A 21,642-nucleotide genomic window follows, 5' to 3' on the forward strand; every position below is an offset into this window, starting at 1 on the left:
TTCTATTCCATCTACATGTCTGTTTTTGTGCCAATAGTGTGAAGTTTTAAGAACTGTAGCTTTGTGGTATTGTCTGAAGTCTGAAAGGGTTATGCCTCCAGCTTTGTTCTTTTTCCTCAGGATTGCTTTGTCAATTTTGGGTCTTTTGTGGTTCCATATAAATTTTAGAATTCTTTTTTTCTAGTTCTGTGAAAAATGTTATGGCTATTTTGATAGGGATCACATTAAATCTGTAGATTACTTTGGTTAGTATGACCACTTTAACAATGTTAATTCTTCTAATCCAAGAGCATGGACTTTCCATTTCTTTGAATCATCTTCAGTTTCCTTTATCAATGTTTTATAGTTTGCAGCATGTAGGTCTTTCATCTCCTTGGTTAAGTTTATTCCTAGGTATTTTTAAAAAATTAATTAATTTATTTTTGGCTGCATTGGGTCTTTGTTGCTGCACACGGGCTTTCTCTAGTTGCAGCGAGCAGGGGCTACTCTTCGTTGCGACACGCAGTCTTCTCATTGCAGTGGCTTCTCTTGTTGCGGAGCATGGCCTCTAGGCATGCGGGTTTCAGTAGTTGTGGCACGTGGGCTCAGTAGTAGTGGCTCGTGGGCTCTAGAGCGCAGGCTCAGTAGTTGTGGCGCACAGGCTTAGTTGCTCCGTGGCATGTGGGATCTTCCCGAACCAGGGCTCGAACCTGTGTTTTCGCATTGGCAGGCGGATTCTTAACCACTGTGCCACCAGGGAAGCCCTTCCTATGTATTTTTAAATGCAATTTTAAACAAGATTGTTTTTTAACTTCTCTTTCTGATATTTCATTGTTACTGTAAAGAAATGCAACAGATTTCTGTATCTATATCCTGCTACCTTGCTGAATTCATTAATTAGTTCTAATAGTTTCTGTGTAGTCTTTAAGGTTCTCTGTATAGAGTATCATGTCATCTCCAAATAGTGACAGTTTTACCTCTTCCCTTCCAAATTGAATACCTTTTGTTTCGTTTTCTTGTCTGATTGCTGTGGCTAGGACTTCCAATACTATGTTGAATACAAGTGGTGAGAGTGCGCATCCTTGTTTTGTTCCTGAATTTAGTGAGAAAGAAATTTCAGCTTTTCACTGTTGAGTATTATGTTGGCTGTGGGTTTGTTTTAAGTGCTTTTATTATGTTGAGATATGTTCCCTCTATACCCACTTTGGTGAGAGTTTTTATCATGAATGGATGTTGAATTTTGTCAAATGCTTTTTCTGTGTCTATTGAGATGATTCTGTGGTTTTTGTCATTTCTTTTGTTAATGTGGTATATCACATTGATTTGTGTTTGTTGAACCATCTTTGCAGTCCTGGAATGAATCCAACTTGATCGTGGTGTATGATCCTTTTTATGTATTGTTGGATTTGGTTTGCCAATATTCATTGAGAATTTTTGCATCTATATTTATCAAAGGTATTGTCCTGTAATTTTCTTTTTTGGTAGTGTCTTTGTCTGGTTTTGGTATCAGGGTGATGGTGACTACCTGGAATGACTTTGGGAATGTTCCTTCCTTTTTAATTTTGGGGAGTAGTTTGAGAAGATTAGGTGTAAGTTCTTATTTGTATGTTTGGTAGAATTTCCCAGTGAAGCTGTCCAGCTAGACTTTTATTTGCAGGGAGTTTTATTTGTTTGTTTGTTTTTTAATTATATGTTCTATTTTACTTCTAGTGATGTTCAAATTATCTGTTTCTTCTTGCTCAGTTTTGGTAGGCTGTATGTTTCTAGAAACTTGTCCATTTCTTCTAGGTTGTCCAATTTGTTGGCATGTAACTGTTCATAGTATTCTCTTATAAGTTTTTGTATTTCTGTAGTATCAGTTATAATTTCTCTTCTTTCATTTCTTATTTTATTTGGGTCCTCTCTCTTTTCTTGGTTTGTCAATTTTGTTTACCCTTTCAAAGAACCACCTCTAGGTTTAATTAGTTTTTATTTAATTGTTTTTTTATTTAATTGGTTTCTTATTTAATTGGTTTCTATTGTTTTCTAAATCTCTATTTTATTTATTTCCTCTCTGATCTTTATTATTTCCTTCCTTCTGCTGACTTTAGGTTTTGTTTGTTCTTCTTTTTCTAATTCTTTTAGGTGGTAGGTTAGGTTGTTTATTTGAGATTTTTCTTGTTTCTTGAGAAAGGACTGTATCTCTCTGTTAACTTCCCTCTTAGAACTGCTTTTGCTGCATCCCATAGATTTTGTGAGGTTGTGTTCTCATTTTCATTTGTCTCGAGATACTTTCTCATTTCTTCTTCGATTTCATTGTTGACTCATTGGCTTTTTAGTAGCATCTTGTGTAGTCTCCATGTAATCATTCTTTTCTCGTTTTTCTTTCAGTGGTTGATCTCTAGTTTCATACCGTTGTGGTCAGAAAAGATGCTTGAAATAATTTCTGTTCTCTTAAATTTGCTGAGGCTTGTTTTGTGACCTACCCTAGAGAATGTTTCATGTGCGCTTGAAAAGAATGTGTATTCTGTTTTTTTTTTTCTGTATTAAGCCCAACTAGTCTATTGTGTCATTTAAGACCTCTGTTGCCTTATTGATTTTCTGTCTGGATGATCTGTTCCTTGATGTCAGTGAGGTGTTAAAGTCTCTTACTATTATTGTATTACTGTCAATTTCTCCCTTTATGTCTGTTAGTATTTGTTTTATATATTTAGATGCTCCTATACTGGGTGTATATATGCTAATGAGTATAATATCCTCTTCTTGTAGTGATCCCTTTATCATAATATAATGTCCTTCTTTGTCCTTGTGGCCTTTGTTTTAAAGTCTATTTTGTCTGATATGAGTGTTGCTACCCCACTTTCTTGTCGTTTACATTTGCATGAAATATCTTTTTCTATGCCCTCATTTTCAGTCTATGTCTTTCTTCCTGAAATGAGTCTCTTGCAGGCAGCACATGGTGGGCTTTTGTTTTTTTTAATCTAGTCTGCCACTTTGTCTTTTGATCAGAGCATTTAGTTCATTGACATTTAAAGTAATTATTGATAGGTATGTACTTATTGCCATTGTAAACTTTGTTTTCCAATTGATTTCGGAATTCTTCATTTCTTTTTATTTCTCCTTTTGTGGTTTGATGGTTTTCTTTTGTAGTATGCTTGAGTTCCTTTCTTTTTGGTTTTGTGCATCGATTTTATGTTTTTGATTGGTGGTTACCCTGGAGTTCAAGTATATTGACCCATAACTATATCTACTTGCTTTAAATTGATAGTCATGCAAATGCAAACACATTCTAAAAGATCTACAGTTTTTTACTCCACTCCCCCACATTTTACGATTTTGATGTCCTATTTTAATCTTCGTGTTTATCCTTTTGCTGTTCATTGTAGTTATAATTGCTTTTACAAAATTAAAAAATTTTTTTTTAATCTGTATACTGGCTTTTTAAAATGATCTTCAATCCTTTAATATATTTGCCTTTCCTATTGTGTTTCCCCTTTCCTATAGATACTTGCTTCTTTTCTATTTAGAGAAGACCTTCCAGTATTTCTTTTAGGGTAGGTTTAGTATTACTTAACTCTTTTAGTTTTTCCTTGTCTGAGGAATTCTTTCTCTCTCCTTCCTTTCTGGTGCCTTTTTTTTTTTTTTCATTCTACCTGGTTACGTGGAGATCTTTCTTGCAGGTTTGGTTGTATAGAAGATCTTCTGCCAGTTTCCAGTTGCTTTTCTGTGAGCATTGTTCCACATGTAGATGTATTTCTGATGTGTTTGTGGGGGGAGTTAAGCTCCACATCCTCCTACTCCACCATCTTGATCTCCCTCCTTATTTCATTTTTAGTCACTAATGGGTCATAGGCACCTGTTGGACACTGCAGCTTCTCATGCCTTGGAATCAGATTGGATGTCACTACCCTCGTTTTCTGTTCCACATTGATATTCATACAGTACTTGCTTTTTTTTTTCTTTTGGCTGCGTTGGGTCTTCATTGCTGTGTGCGGGCTTTCTTTAGCTGTGGTGAGTAGGAAATACTCTTTGTTGTGGTGCGCGGGCTTCTCATTGAGGTGGTTTCTCTTGTTATGGAGCATGGGTTCTAGGCACGTGGGCTTCAGTAGTTGTGGCTTGCGGGCTCTAGAGCACAGGCTCAGGAGTTGTGGTGCACAGGCTTAGTTGCTCCGCGGCATGCGGGATCTTCCCGGACCAGGGATCGTATCGAACCCTTGCCTCCTGCATTGGCAGGCGGATTCTTTTTTTTTTTTTTTTTGAGGTACGTGGGCCTCTCACTGTTGTGGCCCTCTCCTGTTGTGGAGCACAGGCTCTGGACGCGCAGGCTCAGTGGCCATGGCTCATGGGCCCAGCCGCTCCGCGGCATGTGGGATCCTCCCAGACTGGGGCACGAACCCATGTCCCCTGCATTGGCAGGCGGACCCTCAACCACTGCGCCACCAGGGAAGCCCTACAGGCGGATTCTTAACCACAGTGCCACCAGGGAAGTCCCACAATACTTGCTTTTTATCATGGCTGTGGAAAACCCAGCCTCACAAAAATCTAAAGTCATTGAAAGGATTGTAGTACAGTCTTATGTTGTGAGTATGAACTATTTCATTCTTACTTCATGTAGTATCTGAAAGATGTTGAGTTTCTCTGAGTTTACTCTCTTTAAATTTTTAAATCTCCTGAGATACCCCTTTGAGTTCACTGTGGTGCCCTGGGGCACCTTGGCACACAGTTTGGGAATTACCACTTTAAGTGATTTGCTCAGGGAAAAACACAGGTAGAAGGAGGCAGAGCCAGAATTTAAACTTTAATATTTTGACTCCAAGTCTTGCTGTTAAACCATTTTTAGGGCCTTTCCTATGAGATCATGTTTCCCTTGCCACTCAAATTTTCATTTGAATTCAAGGTTCAACAAGGAAAATATGACCCACTCGAAGTCTTTAAAACAGAGGAAATTTATTATGGAGAATTACATTGGTGATAGAAGAGATGAGAAGCCCAGGGGACAGTGAGGCAACTCAGATACGAGCAACCACAGGAAGCCAAGCTCACTCCCATAGCTGCAGGATCGATGGGAAAGATAGTGTTATAGGGACCCAGAAGCTAAGGTTGGCAGCTGGACCCGCAATGGAGATGCAGCCACTGCCAGAGACATCTCAGGATGGAGAAAGAGAGGGGAGGAAGTATCACTTCCTCCTGCCCCGAGTCTTCCCACCAGTGCCTCTGATTGGACACATCTACCTAGAAGCCAGAGAGCAAGGGAACCTGGGAAATGTAGTCCCTTATGGTATGGAGCATAGTATGAGGGGGAGAGAATGGATCTGAGCAAACAGGCAATTGACTGGCATTACAAAATGTTGTGTATACACTTTATTCATTCTATAATTCCTGTAGCAAATGTTTATTGAGGACCTACTATGTGCCAGGTATCATGCTAGATGCCATAATGAGCAAAACAGACCAGATCACTGCTCATAAGGGGCTCAAAGACCAACATAGGAGAAGGAGAATAAACACGAACTATCTGAAGTGTGTTAAGTGCAATGAAGGAAACTATCACAGTGCTGTGAGAGAGCTAGCGATTTAGGGGAAGGGGCAACCTCCCACTGTTTTAAGTCTAGTTAATTGACTATACGTATGTGTGTAGAAAACTTGTGTTCAGGAGAGGACAGAATATTTATACCTAGAAAAAGTTTAGAAAAAAGATATCGACTCATTCATACTTAACATCTGGATTATAGGGCTTTATTGTCTCAAAGCTGTGGGTGATTGTGTGTCACAGATTGTGTGTGTGTGTGTGTGTGTGTGAGAGAGAGAGAAAGAGAGAGAGAGAGGCAGAGAGAACAGTACAAAGGAAGACTCTTAGAAAAATATTCTAAGGAGCCAGAGGGCTCACAGCAGCTAATCTCCATCACGCTTCCCAGGCCCCACCCCCCTTCCTTCTCATCATAACTTGTGATCTTAGAGGCATGAAAGAATTTGAGCCCCTCCCCCAGCCTGACCATCTCTGTTGGCCGCTCAGCCAGGCTGCACCTCAAATCCAGCTGGGAGCGCAAACCCCAGGGCCACGCAAGAGGTGGTGGGCTTGCAGGCAGGTTCCTCACCCAGTGGCCATGGGCGACAGCAGTGGGCAGCCTGGCATCCACACCTACAAATCCCTCGCTGAGGAGGGCCCCTTTGGCTCTCTGGAGCCGCCCAAAAGACCCACAGGGAGCCTGGTCATGCACAGCATGGCCATGTTTGGCCGGGAGTTTTGCTACGCGGTGGAGGCGGCCTACGTGACCCCAGTCCTGCTCAGCGTGGGCCTGCCCAGGAGTCTCTACAGCATGGTGTGGCTCCTGAGCCCTGTCCTGGGATTCCTGCTGCAGCCCGTGGTGGGACTGGCCAGCGACCACTGCCGGGCCCGTTGGGGACGACGGAGACCCTACATCCTCACGCTGGGCATCGTGATGCTCCTGGGCATGGCTATGTACCTTAACGGGGACGCTATCGTATCAGGTCAGTGGGCAGCACAAGGTGGGCAGGCTGGGAGAAGGGTCCTGTTATACAGCTCGCTGAAAGGAGAATGCAGATTTCTTTACGCCACAGTCAGAAATCGGTTAAAACTGATTCTCTCTCCTAAGTTACACTGAGTTTTCACCTTTGAGTGACCCAAATTCTGTGGTTAGGCACCTTTACTTTTAGAAACATCAGGATACATTATTTTTCAATTGTGAGAATTTGAAAATAGGATTATATTTTTACCTATTTTATTAAATTACATATTTTTACATGTTTATCAATTATGGGTTTTTTTTGGTGCCCATTATACCTTATTTAGTACTTTCTCAAATTAACCAGCTGCCAAATGGCTCCATAAATTTTTACAATAAATGTAACTTTGTGTCCAGATGAGAGTTAATTATGTTCACAGCTTTCTGTGGAGTCTTTTAATAGGTACAGGGCATCAGCCTGGTAGCTCAAGGGGACATTTTTGCACTGCAAATTGTGGACATAAACCTGACGGTGAGCACTTTTTCTAGCCATTAATCAGCCACCACCAATTAGTCAGTAATTGGTGGTAGTACATATTGCATTGAGAAAAGAATCGTTAAACTTAAAAATAGCACACATATTTTGAGCATTAACTCTCAGGCTAGCAGAAAGGATGATAATGAGACAGGATAATCAGTTATCATTTGTGTATATTTAAAAGAGGGCATAAATCTATAAATGTAGGGTATTTCTGGAAGAAGTTACAAAAAACCTGAAAAGAATTGTTGCCAATAGGGAAGGAGTACTAAAGGGCTGGGGCGAGAGGGGGAGGGTAGGCTTATTTTTCACTTATTTTTTTACTGTATTTTTAAAAACAGGTACATACAGGGAGATCAGCTCGGTGCTTTGTGACCAGCTAGAGGGGTGGGATAGGGAGGGTAGGAGGGAGACACAAGAGGGAGGGGATGTGGGGTTATACATATGCATATAGCTGATTCACTTTGTTATACAGCAGAAACTAACACAACACTGTAAAGCAGTTATACTCCCATAAAGATGTTAAAAATAACAGGTGCATATATTACATACTAGGTTTAAAAAATAAACTGAAAGCAAGGGAAATAGTTGTGAGTGAGTCAGTGAACTGTGGCATAGCCATAGGATGAATATTATTTAGCTGTTAACACTGTGAAGTTGCTCTTCATCACCTGAAATGCTCATGTACAACACGATCCCGTCCCCAACTCCCGGGCCATGGACCGGTACTGGTCCATGGCCTGTCAAGAACCGGGCCGCACAGCAGGAGGTGAGCAGGGGGGCCAGTGAGTGAAGTTTCATCTGCCGCTCCCCGTGGCTCCCGTGACCCCCCGAACCATCCCTCCCCATCACTGGCATTACCGCCTGAACTGTCTCCACCCCCCACTCCCAGTCGTGGAAAAATTGTCATCCATGGAACCGGCCCCTGGGGCCAACCTGCAGCATTAGCCTCAGTGGGGGGCTGTTAGAGGCCCCACCTCCCACCTACTGATGACTCACAGGAGATTCACAGAAGGTGGAGCCCAACAATCTGTTTTAACAAGTCGTCCAGGTGGTGGTTAAGCACACTGACGTTTGAGAAGCACTGCATAAGGGCACAGGTGCACACCTCTCTACAGTAGTGTGTAAAGGGATGTCTGAAGGATGACCAGATCTAGGGGCTGGGATCTAGAAGCATCTCCCCAGCTTTTCTATATGGTTGGAATGGTTTACAATCAGCATGTATAATTTTTTAAACAGCTTTATTTAAAGAGATGATTCACATACCATAAAAGTCACCATCTAAAAGTGTACAACTCAGTGCTTTTTCATATGTTCTCAAGGTTGCATAACCACCATCACTATCTAATTACACAACACTTTTGTCCCCCCGACCAGAAAGAAACCTGGTAACCGTTAGCAGTCACTCCCCATTTCCTTCTCCCTGACAGTCCTAGGCAACTGCTCAGTCTACTTTCTGTCTCTAGAGAGCTGCCTTTTCTGGACATTGACTGCATCATTTTTAAAACTTGAGAAAATAATGGAGCTATTTCTTATTTGGAAAAGCAAAGCAAAATGAAAGTAAAGGGAAATAATTCGATGACAGGAAGTCTGGGTGGAAATAGAAACGCGGATCATTCTAAACCAGGATTTAGGAGACCAATGTTTGTTTCTCTTTTAGCTTTGATTGCTGACCCAAGGAAGAAGCTGATTTGGGCCATCAGCGTCACCATGATAGGTGTGGTTCTCTTTGATTTTGCTGCTGACTTCATTGATGGGCCTATCAAAGCCTACTTATTTGATGTCTGCACCCATCGAGATAAGGAAAGGGGCCTCCACTACCATGCCCTCTTCACAGGTAGGGAAATATTCCAGAAAGTCTATCCTTCAGCTCCCCAGATAGGGAGGCCCTTCCACTGAAGCCATCCAGTGTCTCAGCACTCAGACTTTTTCAATGAATGGATCCGTTGATGGACTGCTCCCATCACGCGGGCTCTGTCTTCCAGTGCGTTTCTCTTGTGACCAGGCTGTGGAGTTTTTGCAAAGGAAGTTTATACAAGAGCTTTCTGAAGAGCCATTTGTGGAGACCTTTACAACTAAAATGAAAAGAGGCCTTGTAGACTTGACTTTATTTTTTGTTTTGTTTTATTTTTGAATCAGTAATTTGTAGCATCAGCATTACTTAGGAGCTTGTTAAAAATGCAACTTCTTGGGCCCCTCCTCCAGTTATTTTGATTCAGTAGGTTTGAGGTGAGGCCTAGAAATTTGCATTATTGCTGACTACCCCAGATGATTCTGTGGCAAGTATCCCAAGAATCACATTTAAAAACAAAAATAGAAACAAACCAAGCAAATAAAAAGCCCCAAGTCTTAGAGGTTTCTTAGTTGTATAAAGAGTTGGCATTTCCTCAGCCTCCTGGTTTGGAAAAGGCCATGCCAGGAGGATATGGGGGGCTCTCTCCATTTCTTGGGGCCATTGCCGGTTTCCTTTTGTTGCTGTTGGGTCCTTGATTTAGAGCAATGCTACTGATGTTCAGCATGAATTTATAGAGCTCCAGTTAGGACTTTTCTAGGACTGGGGTGTCATGCACAAGATGACAGCATGATCCTGGCCTGGGAGCATTTCTGTGTCTACTCGTGGGGACTCTATTTGATTGTCTTCATCTCCCAGCCAATATATTTTATGTTTTGACATATTCTGTCTCCTCCCATGGCCAGGTAGGTCCCATGAGAAGCAAAATCTTGAGTTTTGTCCAGTTTGTGTCTCTGCAGCCCAGAGTGGCACCTGCACGGAAGCCGTTGGCTCAGTAATTTGTTGTTAGAGCAAATATTTGGTTGGTGGGCCCTGGAAGGATGGGGCTGCCCAGCAGAGGGTATTTCCTCCGTGCTCCAGGGCAGACAGAGAGCAAGAGTCCAGCCCGTCTGTGGGGCCCCCGAGCCCCCTGTCTACAGCTAGAAGGTCCCAGAATAGAGATTCAAACTGCATCTTCCTGACTGAAATCCCACAGTTCCTGCTGCTTTATCATAATCTGCAAATTAATTACAGCAACATCATGGGAGACTTGTTGGCTTTTGAACCTGACACATTGACAGTCTTATTGCTCTAAGTACTTTGGGCAATATGGCCACTTCTTCCCGGCTTACATCAGTGTTAGTCTTGGCCAAACAATCTCTGCTTTGCTGCCTCTGTGTTAGAAGACTGAGCCCTGTATTTTGGGAACTTTTCCAAGGTTAACGCATGGTAGTATTTCTATTGAGTTCGATAAAATGTCTTGAAGTTTTCTACTGATATTAGCGTATAGTGGTCTCAAGCAAACGTGACCTGGGTTTAGGCTTTCACTGTATCTTTCGTACTTATCCTTTACCTGATTTTCCAGTCTCTAATTTCTTCCTATTCCAACTGAAACAACACGTAGCTTCCACTTCATATTCCTAAAAGACAGCTGTGACCAGGGCACTTTCCTGTTCAGTGACCTGCAGTGGCTCCTGTTGACAAATTATGAATTAATCGACAGTCAATCGAAGAAAGAAATAGAGAATTTTAGTCAAGCCAAACCTGAAGGTTATAAACCAGGAGACAGTCTCTCAGAGAGCTCGAAAACTGTTCCTCCCGTTAGAGGTCAAAACACAGTTAGATTTGAGACAAAGGATTATACATCAGATGACATATTGACAGTTTACATAGTCCAGATCTGCACATACAAGGTGAGTAGTGGGTCATCGTGACCACTTACAAGATTAAGAAAGGAATGTTATTTCCTAAGGGGTTACCTTGCTGGTGCCAGGAGAAAATTGCTCCTTATCGAGCAAGTATTCCTGTGTCTCGTACAGCGGTCTGGTTAATGTATAATACAGATGCACGATGCACACTGAAGGGCAGGATGGAGGCCCAAACGGGCAGAGAGAACATTTTATGTTTAAATTTTTCTCGTCTTGCCATAAAATATGAATTTTATTTCATCACTCCCCATTTGTCTACTGAATCAAGATCAAATTCCTGGACAGGGTTCAAACTCCCCACAATCTGTTCCCGCCCTACCCGTCAAGCTTTGTGTCCCATTACTCCCGCCACATGCTCTGCGCTCTGAGCAGTTTCCCAGCGTGTTCCCAGGGGCAGAATCCAGGGCTGTTTTACTCGCTGTATCCCTGTGCCGCCACCACTGCCTGGCATATTGTAGGTACTCAAAGTGAGTATTAATGGAACAAACCAAGGAGGCTGCCCTTCCCTTTCCAGCTTCTGGGGCTTTACTCACCCCGAAATTCCCTTCCCCCTCTTCTCCCTTTGGAAATCAAAGCTGCTTAGAAACTTTCTTCTACCCACTTCCTAGAGAGAAGGCCCCTCCATTCTCTTCCAAACTGCAGGCAAACTTAATTTCTAATTTGGTCAGAGGCTCCACCCACAGCCTAATCAAAGCACAAAAGTTCATCAGGTATCAATGAAATGGATAATTCCAGCAGGAAGAGACAGTGGAGGTTACAGTTCACCATACACATATCCTGAATTTTACTTCCCTTGTGGTCTGTGTGGTCTGCTTGGGCTGCCATAACTGAATACCACAGACTGGGGGGCTTAAAGTACAGAAATTATGTTCTCGCAGTTCTAGAGGCTGGAAGGCCAAGATCAAGGTGCCAGGAGGGTTGGTTTCTGGTGAGATCTCTCTTCTTGGCTCGCTCCCGGCCATCTGCTCGCTGTGGTCTCACACGGCCTTTCCTCTGTGCATGCACTCCTGGCACCTCTTCTTCCTCTTATCAGGACCCCAGTCCTATGGATTAAGGCCCCACTCTTATGACCTCATTTTACCTTAATTATCTCCTTAAAGGCCCTGTCTCCAAATATGGTCACTTTGGGGGTTAGGGCTTCAACATATGTCTTTTAATGAAGAAAACAAAAGCTTTCCTAGAACCCCACAGACTTCTGCTTGTTTCTCATGGGGCAGAATTAGGTCACATGAGCACCGAGGGGCCTGGGAGGTTGGAAAAAAGAGAGGGTATTTTGGGGGGTGGGGAGCATATCCCTGAATCAAATTGGGGTTCTGTTAGCCAGGAGGAAGGGTTAATTATTAATACTGAATAGGCCCAAACTAGTAGCTACCACAGAGAATACAAACACAATTGAGTATTAGCCTCATGAGAACAATTAGAGACCAAGAGTATTGTAAGAAAGTGACAGCCAGAGCTTCCAAATCCCAACCTCTTAGTGAATAATGAAGAGGTAATTGCATTTTAAAGTTATACTCATATTCACAGTTTCACCTGATCACATTTGTTACATTCACATTCTCTCCTGAATTATAACTCACTGTGGATTTATCCATCTCTTCTACAAGATTTGTAAACCACAAGATTTGTAAAAACATGAAGATTCACCTGCAAACTCCCATGGCTTCCAACTCATTGCCTTGCCATTAGCAGACACTCAGAAGTGTTAGCTATTTAAAAAGAGACTCTAGGTTTTATAACACTGCTTGTATTTCGGGCAGTTTTACAAATCGCAGCGATCAGATGAATATGCTCATTTAGTTACCTTGCTTTGTCTCTTGACCAACATGAACTCTGGACCTCAGTCAACTGTCTCTGGCTATAGGGGGACCCCCGAGGGTGTGCGGATGGCTCAAAGCAAGTTCTTTCCTCTACTAGAAAAAAACAAAATACCTTCCTCCTATAAAACAGAAAGTCTCACCTTATTTAAAATTTAGATTCTAAAGTCCCTGCTTAAGTGATAATCACAGAGAGTCCACATTATTTGTAAACACCTCTCAGATCATTTATAAAATACAGTATACCTTGTTTTATGTATATAGATCTGCATAGTGATGGATACAGATAAATATATCTGCAGATTCATCTCCTCTTTAGTGTTTACTTCTGGACATGGACTCGATTAACAGAATAGCAGATAGGACAACCCATATTATTTAAAATGTTCTTTTTATCTTTCTTGCTCTTTCTCTCCCTTTTTTTTTTTTTTTTTTTAAGATGACAGAACCTTTTAGAAGTTGAGTTAATTTTTTTTTTTTTGAGGCAGGGCTGGACCATACAAGGAGCTGGTTTATTTATTTATTTATTTTTGCTGTGTTGGGTCTTCGTTTCTGTGCGAGGGCTTTCTCTAGTTGTGGCAAGCGGGGGCCACTCTTCATCGCGGTGCACGGCCCTCTCACTGTCGCGGCCTCTCTTGTTGCGGAGCACAGGCTCCAGACGCGCAGGCTCAGTAGTTGTGGCTCACGGGCCTAGTTGCTCCGCGGCATGTGGGATCTTCCTGGACAGGGGCTCGAACCCGTGTCCCCTGCATTGGCAGGCAGACTCTGAACCACTGCGCCACCAGGGAAGCCCTCTCTCCCTCTTTTTAAAGTGTGAGTAGTTGAATTCTGTTGAGTTAAACATGGATGTGTGACCCCACTGTGGTGTCCTTGCTCTGAATGGTAGACCACGTTAAAAAATGGAGAGAAAAATAATGAGCAGTGCGTTATCACTTTGCTTAGTCTTTGCATACGTTGCCAGACCTCCCGAATTTACATGAACTTGGCAAAGAGATGTCTATAACATTCTGCTTGAAACAAGCATTTTATAATAAAGTCATGTTCAGTTTTAGGGCCCATTTTGATTTTCATCATCAGCAAGATATCATTGAGGAATCCAATCACTCGAGTAAATTGAAATTCTTTTTTATTTATTTCAGAGCTGTAGTCCAGGCCCAACAATTCCAAATGCTTTGTGAGTGTCAAAGGGTTCACTGCCAAAATATTTTCCAGCATATTTCTGATTTTTTTTTTTAAGAAAAGACCCTGCTGGCTTCCAGAAGGACATTTTAGTCCTCCAGCTTCTCTGTCTCTTATGTTTAAGGGTAACTCTATCTGCCCTCCATCCCTGGCGAATGTGGTAGATATGCTGTGTTTAGTGGATCCACCCTCATGCCTTCACCCCATGCCTTCACCTTTGGGTGCTTCTGAGGCTGTGGAACCCACACTCACCAGAAGGAGATTCCTCCCTTGTGTCAGAATGCCTCTAACCAAGCCTGTGTTGCTAGATTAACCCAAGGCCTTGCTCTCCTTAGCAGTGGGCTCCATCCCACCAGAGGAGGCTGGGACCAGACATGCTGGTGAAGGCCGTCCCAGGTCACATCCTGGCTCCTCCTCTGCTGAGTCGCCATAGTATTTCTGAACTTTTGTTTCTTCACAGCGGTGTGAATCTCTACACAATGCTAGTTATTAATATCCTGGCAAGTGGTCCCGGGTCCAGAGCAAGGAACCATTTAAAAGGATTCAACACCAAATGTTTATGTGTATTAGATTTCCTCCATTCCCGCCGGACCTGTGAAAGTTTTATTTGTATATAATGACTCAGTGAGAAACTTGCCCCATGTACATCTTTGGAAGAAGAATAGGTAACTTCTTAGGCTTAGCCTCTTTTGATTTTTCTGTTTCTTTAATACTCCAAAGTGTGCATGAAAATGCTAGTGAAACAAATGCTCAGATTAGAAATAATTAAGAACTAACAAAACGAGTCCTAAAAATAAATTTCAGATATGGGCCCCTTTGACCAAAGCTATACAGGTGGCAAGAAGCCACGTTTCATGTTAGAGTCAGTTTTAACTTCTCCTTTAGGCCTCATTGCTACATGAGTGGATTTCTTTCATCAGCTGGGTTCCCTTTGAAGTTTCTGCCCCTGGTGAACTTTCATATCGCCTCACTCAGGCAGCTTGGAAAGGATGTGGGCAGAGCAGAAGCCAGGATACAGGAACTTCAGCTTTGAGGGTGACGTGAATAACTTAGGGCAAAACGGTTAATGTCTCCAAACTGCCATTTCTTTTCCCATTTCAGCACCTACCTCTCAAAGAATCTCAAAGGCAGGTTAGAGACGGGAGCCCCTGAGGGCATTTTTCGCTGACTGCGTTGTCTGCCAGAAATCTTTCCCCAGATACCAATTGGCCAGCTTGGTTTGCTTTCACTCTTTGTTACAGTCTGGTGGCATAGCCGCTCCTCAGTGATGTGTTCCTGATTACCTGATAATATATTATTTGTTCATTTGTTTGTTGTTTATTGTCTGCCTCTATAGCCAACATATAAGCTCTCTGAAGACAGGAATATTATCTTTCCTGTTTGTTACTGTATCACCAGTGCTTAGAATAGTTCTGGGAATAGGCTGAAGAAATATTGATGAGACCAATATTCTATTTTAACATCCTCATTTTACCTATGAGGAAGCTGTGTTGCCAAGAGGTAAGTGACTAACCCAAGGTCACAGAGCTGAGTAGTGGCAGACTAGACCAGGGGCAGAAGCCAACCAGCCAGCCAGCCAGCCAACCAGAGACCTGGGTCATGCTTTTGTTTGGATTCACCTCAAAGCTGAGCCCCAGGGAAGGTCTGTATGCACATAGTTTATTGGGGAAAGGATTCCAGAGATTGAGAGTGAGAGAACTGGGGGGGAGTGGAACAGGCCAATACAGGAAGCATTACAGAGTTGGCCTTTGTTCTCAGTGGCTGCCTCTATCTCACCAGGACCCTCCAGGGAGCCTTATGAAGTGCATCTCAGAACTCTCCAGCTGGGAGGATCAAGTTGGGGAGGTGAATGCATTGGCTCCGGTCTCCACCGGCCAAGGGTGCTCCCGTGGGTTTTAACCTCCCTTGTGTGGGTGCTGCCCCACCTGAGTGTGGGTTCCCTCAGGCAAGGTACCTGAGCAAAGAGGGCCAAGGCTAGCTTAGAACTGGTCGCTGCAGCGGCTGCTGGAGAAAGGGCTGGGATGGGGGTACCGAGAGGACCTGCCGTGTCCACAAGGGCTGCCTGATTCAGCTCATGACCTAGTCCTGAGCTTTTCCACTCTAGCGTAGGTGCTCCATGCTGCTTGGTCACCATTAGTAGGAGTTAAAGCATTTTGCAAAGTGCTCAACAATTTACCTTACAGTAAACCGAGCTGCTGCAACTCAGAACTGAAATATTAGTTCTGCAGACTTAAAGAAAACTCATGGAAGCCACAAATGGCTCCAGAATCGGGCCCATCAGTGACTTGACTATTTCTAATCTTTAAGCAAGAACAGGAGTCAGATTTTACATGTCACGTCAGAAAATGAGAAGTTTCAAGAACCTTCTCTGAATTAGGGTAGCAGTAGTCATAGACTCAAATCAAGAAACTTGCCTTTAGAAAATGTTGAGATAAGGTGAACGCTTTTATGGGAACCATTATTGCATTAGACATGTCAGCAGCTTTCACAGGAGCACAAAATGCGGTCTCAGTGCTCTTACCCTCTGCGGCAAACACTCCCCCAGTTCTCTGCATGCGTGTGTTTGATTAAGAAGTATATGATTCTGGCATTGCCTTGCTGCAAATTTTTTAGCCTACAGCATAACCGATGCTCGGTAATGGAAAATGTTGGGTGAATCTTCATGTCTGAAATGGGTGTGAATCCCAAACCCCAAACTTAATTTAATTGCATCTGTGTTAAGCCCCATTGGCACAGGATGGAGAAAACTTAGTGTCAGTCCCTTTGGAATATTCTCCCACCCCTTTCCCCAAGGGTTGCATCTAAATTCTGAGAGCTTAGAGTAGAAAGGTTTCAGGGCAGGGAGGATCTGGGTTTTAGCATCATGTGTTCACACTGGCATTTACTGGGCTGTCCCTGGTCCCCCGGTGTCTCAGTGGTCAGGCTCAACTGGTCACAGTTGCATTTGCTCTCATCCTTGTCTGCAGGGCCCTTTCAGAACCCGGGGATTCTCAGCTCTCTCCACCCCCAATGCCATTCTGCTCTTCCCACGCCTGCCCATATGAGGGGAGCTCTGTGACCTTCAAACTCTCCGTGCTCTGATTTCCTTGTCTCTAAAATAGAGATAAAAATACAGTTGATCCTCCTTATTCATGGATTCTGTATTTGTGAAGTCATCTGCTCACTAAAATTTATTTTTGCCGTCACAATCAATACTTGTAGCTTGTTTGAGATCACTGCAGGCATCTGCAGAGTGGAGGAGAAAAATTTTGAGTCATCCAGTGTGCCTGTTCCCAGCTGTGGTTGATCAAGGTGACACTCTGACTTCTTGTTTTGATTCTCACATTGTAAACAGATGTCCCTTTACTGGAATATTTAGTGCCAATTTTTTTCTTTGCATTTTTTTTGGTGATTTCACTATTTACAGTGGCCCTAAATGCGGTGCTGAAAGCACTGTCTCGGATTCATAAGTACAAGAACGTTGTGATGTGTCTTATGGAGAAAATATGTTTAATAAGTTTTGTTCAGGTGTAGGTTATAGTGCTGTTAGCCATGGGTTCCATGTTAATGAAACAACTGTATATTAAATAAGATATCTTTAAGCAGAAACACACGTAAAACAAGGTTGATCAGTTGATGAAAACGAGACTAGAGGCTCACATGGAACTTAACACGGTATTTCCCCTCAGAGCAGTAGTTTACTATTCATGAATTCAGGGCTTGTGGAGACTTTCTAGAACGTAACTACCACTAATAATAGGAATCAGTGGTAGTACCTTCCTCAGAGGGTTCTGAGGACTGTATGAGTCGTAAATGCCAAGCACCTAGAACAGAGCTCATCTATCTCCATCCACCGCGTAGCCATTTCTTTCTTGAGGTCTTAATATCCCCCTGGGGTCTTCCCAGGAAATAAAGTATTGGTCCCTTCTGCTCTTGGATCCCCCAAGCTACCTGGAGGAAGGAGGTTCTGAGGAGGTTCCCCACCTCCCATCCTCCCACCCCAACTAAGCCCAAGGAGGAAGGAGCACAGCCTCCACTGCCTTAGGGATTTGCCAATATAGGCACACCCATCATGAATGCCCTGCCTGCCCTGGGAAGCCTTGTGGGTTTTTTTTTAATTTTTTAAAATTATTTATTTTTTGATGGGGAAGGAATAGTGACTTTATTCAGAAGCCAGCAACCCAAGAAGATGGTTCCTAGAGAACCATCTTAATTCGGGGTAGAATTTGAGCTTCTTTTGTGCGAAGGGAAAAGGGGAAGCGGGAAGATTTGGGATTAGAGGGTGAAGGCAGATTGCAGACTTCTGGGAGCCACCTGGCCTTCAAGGAAGCATAGCATTTCTTCGTTCTTCTGCTTGCTCAGCAGGCCGGATCACAAGGCTCCTACAGATCTCACAGCTCTTGCATTGTGCGTTTGTCTTTCAGTTGACAGTTTAGTCCAGCAACAGTGCATTCAAGGATGGACGTGGAGCATTCCAGGTCAGACAAGCAGCTTGTCCTGACCCTGTGTCATCCACCACTGCTTCCCAAGGCCTGTCCCCAGGCTCACACCTGGAGCTGCAGGGGCATCCCCTTGGGACCAGGTGATGGGGAAGGAAGAATTCCCAGCCCGGTTCTCCATCGGTCAGCTCAGTGTGAGGGAGATGGGGCCTGCACTCCAGCCCACTCAGGGGTGGCCCGAACACCAGGGTGAGGGGCAGAGCGGCAAGCAACTTACTTTCATTGGACCCTTGTCCCCAGAGGAGAAGCGTGTACCTGGGTGTGGTTGCCAGTACTCCCAGACCTCAGTTGCACCCCTCAGGAACTCGGAGCGCTGACCCTGCACAGGAGTCCACGTCATATGTCATCCCCAGTGATGGGAACACAAGCTTGGGTCTGCCAGTCACGTCCCACACCTTACCACCCCACTGGAACAAGCAGAGGGTGGGCACCCCTCCTGGCTCCAGTTAGCCCTCAGGTCAAAGGCCTTTATGAGGTGCTGTGTGGCTGTAGGTAGAATACATGGGTCCAGGACCACAGGACAGAACTGGGCAGCTCTGCCTCTTGTCGTTTCCTGGACCACTGGTGACTTCATCCTCTCCAGCCCTGGTGCTCTGGGCTCTGTGGGTTCAGAAGTTCTGTTTCCCGAAGCTTCCTTCAGGTGACACAAAAAGGTGCCGTTGGGCTTCCCTGGTGGCGCAGTGGTTGAGAGTCCGCCTGCCGATGCAGGGGACGCGGGTTCGTGCCCCAGTCCGGGAAGATCCCACATGCCGCAGAGTGGCTGGGCCCGTGAGCCATGGCCACTGAGCCTGCGCGTCCGGAGCCTGTGCTCCACAACGGGAGAGGCCACAACAGTGAGAGGCCCGCGTACCGCAAAACAAACAAACAAACAAACAAAAAGTGCCATTGACCTAAGATCTCTGGATGCCCCTTTGTTTCTCATGCCTGGGTCACAGACAGGGCCACTTGACTCTGGTCCGCAGGAGGAGGGAGGGCTGCTCCACATGGGGGAGCAAAGTCCCCTCTTGCCCAATTTTGATGGTAAATGGCCATGTGCAGCGCTCTTGCCCCCAGACGGTCTCGGTGACCAAGGCCTAGGTTTCTCGGAGAAGGGGCCACATCACACAGCAATCCACCGGGCCTAGCAGAGCTGGTAGCTGAGGCTGAGCAGAATGTAGGATGGATTCCAGCGTGAGAAGCTTCCTGGGGTCCTGGAGGGGCTGCTCACAGAACCTCCTCCAAGAGGCCCACGTGAGCGGCTCAGCGGTTAGGCTGCGGTGGACGCCATGATGCACATTCAGACCCGCCATCATGAAGGAAGGACTCACTCTCACTCCTAAGCCTGTGCTGCCTCGGCTTCCTAGCGGAAGCCTTGTTCTTAAGTCACATTTTCTACTGAATCTACCATCTATGCCTTTGGAGCCTAAGGGCCTTTGAAACTCAGAAGCAAGGAGATACATTCTTGTTTCTCAGCTTTCTGCGTTCATGTCCTTCCCCCAAGCAATGAGGCATCCTGGCTCAGCTTGAATGTGAAGGAAGGGCCCAGGGAAATACCGGGGTAGTTGTGGGTGGACAGAAACCATTGTCAGTACTTTAAATATATTATCTCACATCTCTTAAGAGACGAGTTGCCTTGTACATCTAAAGGAGTGTCAGGTCTGCTTGTGTCTTCCCTCTTTTTGGTTGATTTTCCTTGTACACTCAGCCTCCAGGAGGGCAGGTCATGTCTGTGTTGTTCATTGTGTATCTCCAGTGCCCAGCACAGTTCTTGGTGAGAGTACTCCTCCATCAATTTCTATTGATAAACAAATGGGGTCAAGGTCTCTCTTTCTCTCTCTCACACACACACTCATACACACCTAGTAACTGGTACTTATGTTAGCTCTGGGATTTACTGTGTATGTGTTTGGTGTAGGTAGGAACCTAGTCTGACACTTTCATTGCTATTTTCTGAGCACGTAGAAAAGAATCAGAACGACTCTCTCATGGGCCTCCCGGGAACGTGGAGGTCTTTCGTCTGTCACCTTCTGGGGTATGGAAGCTGGCAGCACACCGCTAGCTCTCTCACCTCGAGCTCTTTCTCCATCAGCGTGGAGGTTTTTCAGTCACACCCCTGAAGCAGGGAAGCAGTTACAGGCATGTGGTATGTGCCGCGTTTGACTCAGACAGACTCTCTTTAGATTCCTTGGCGCTGAAACTCTCCCAGTTTCCTATTTTACCTATTATAGTTGTGAACAAAAGAAAAAATAATACATATTTCTATACGCTTGGACTTCTTCCAGGAGGAACCGTTGTTCAACCTGTATCATTAGTTATGAAATACAATATCTGTCTGCCGAGCCATTCACTCTCATGGAGTTGGCTCTGGTGTGAGTTTGACATCACGGCCTGGCTCTGTGAAGGAGGAGCCTTCTTTATAAAGAAGGCTGGACCACTTGTGGGCCCTTCCTCGTAAAGGCTGGTTATCTAACATGGCAGCAGGTGCCCTTTGGAAGCTCCAGCTTATGATTTGGCCAGTAGCCTGGGGATTGACTCCAGGAGCCCCAGGGAGGCTGGTGTTGGCAGCAGAGATAAATGTAACCTGGATGTAGACGTGGGAGTTGATGCTGACCTCTGTTGCAGCTGCGACGACTAGGCTTTGTTCAGGAGACTATTTTGAAGATAAAATTCTTAGTTTAAGCAGAGGAAGTAAAAAGTAAAGCATTCAGTAAGTTCCCACAGCCCTCCACTGGCCCTCATCGTACCTGAAGGTGTGAATAGATAAAGTTAAATGTTTCCATACAGAGTTTTAATATGGTGCCTACTAAAATAATATCCCCAATGGCCTACTATTCCTTCAAGGCATGTTCTAACTTTTAGTTAGGTCTCACAGTAGCTTTGGGACAAACAAAATCATTTTGCTTATTTTTTCCCCCCTTCCCCGAGAGAAGAGAGGATTGGAATACTTTCAGATACTTGTGGCATGTTTTACTTAACTGATTAGTGAGGGAACCGACAGGGAAGACATAAAGAACAGTTTCCCCAAGTTCTTGCAGGATAAATGTATATGTGTGTGTGTTTAGCAAAAGAAAAAAAATACTAGGTTAGATGCAAATCTGATTAACCTTCTACAAGGCAATATAACTATAACTCCTCTGTAGTAGTTCTACCAGGTTACAAATCATAGAAACCTATTAATATCTGCAAATTATCCTTAGTTTTACAGGACTGCACATCACTGTGCTTTACCAAGTGTGGCTTGTTGGTCAAATATCCTATGACAATAAAATCTCATTCCCCAGAATATCAGGTGAGGGTGGAGCAGGTGGCTTGCAAACTGCTCTGTCACCTGAGTACTCAGTGATATTTGGACTAGCAGCCGTGGTATCACTGGGGAGTGTGAAAGGAATGCAGAGCCTCAGCCCATGCCTGCATGTTTAAAATCAGAACCTGTGCTATAGACTGAATGTTTGTGCCCCCCAGAGTCCATATGTTGAAAACCTCATGCCTAATGTGATGCTCGCAGGAGATGGGCCCTTTAGAAGGTGATT

At 44.2% G+C, this 21,642-nt stretch overlaps 1 protein-coding gene across 2 annotated transcripts in view; it reads left to right on the plus strand.

Annotated features, from left to right (window-relative positions):
• Nucleotides 1-1,985: 1,985 nt before the first annotated feature.
• Nucleotides 1,986-21,642, plus strand: part of SLC45A2 (solute carrier family 45 member 2) — a 36,734-nt gene continuing 17,077 nt past the window's right edge. For both annotated transcript variants that reach the window (XM_082836328.1, XM_082836329.1), the window contains exons 1-2: nucleotides 1,986-6,447; nucleotides 8,621-8,797. In XM_082836328.1, the coding sequence (XP_082692454.1) occupies nucleotides 5,919-6,447; nucleotides 8,621-8,797 (706 nt within the window). In that variant the 5' untranslated portion in view covers nucleotides 1,986-5,918. The remainder of the gene's footprint in view (nucleotides 6,448-8,620; nucleotides 8,798-21,642) is intronic.

This window comes from Leucopleurus acutus (genome assembly GCF_964270905.1).
Source record: "Leucopleurus acutus genome assembly, chromosome: 3".
In the NCBI taxonomy this organism is placed as follows: domain Eukaryota; kingdom Metazoa; phylum Chordata; class Mammalia; order Artiodactyla; family Delphinidae; genus Leucopleurus; species Leucopleurus acutus.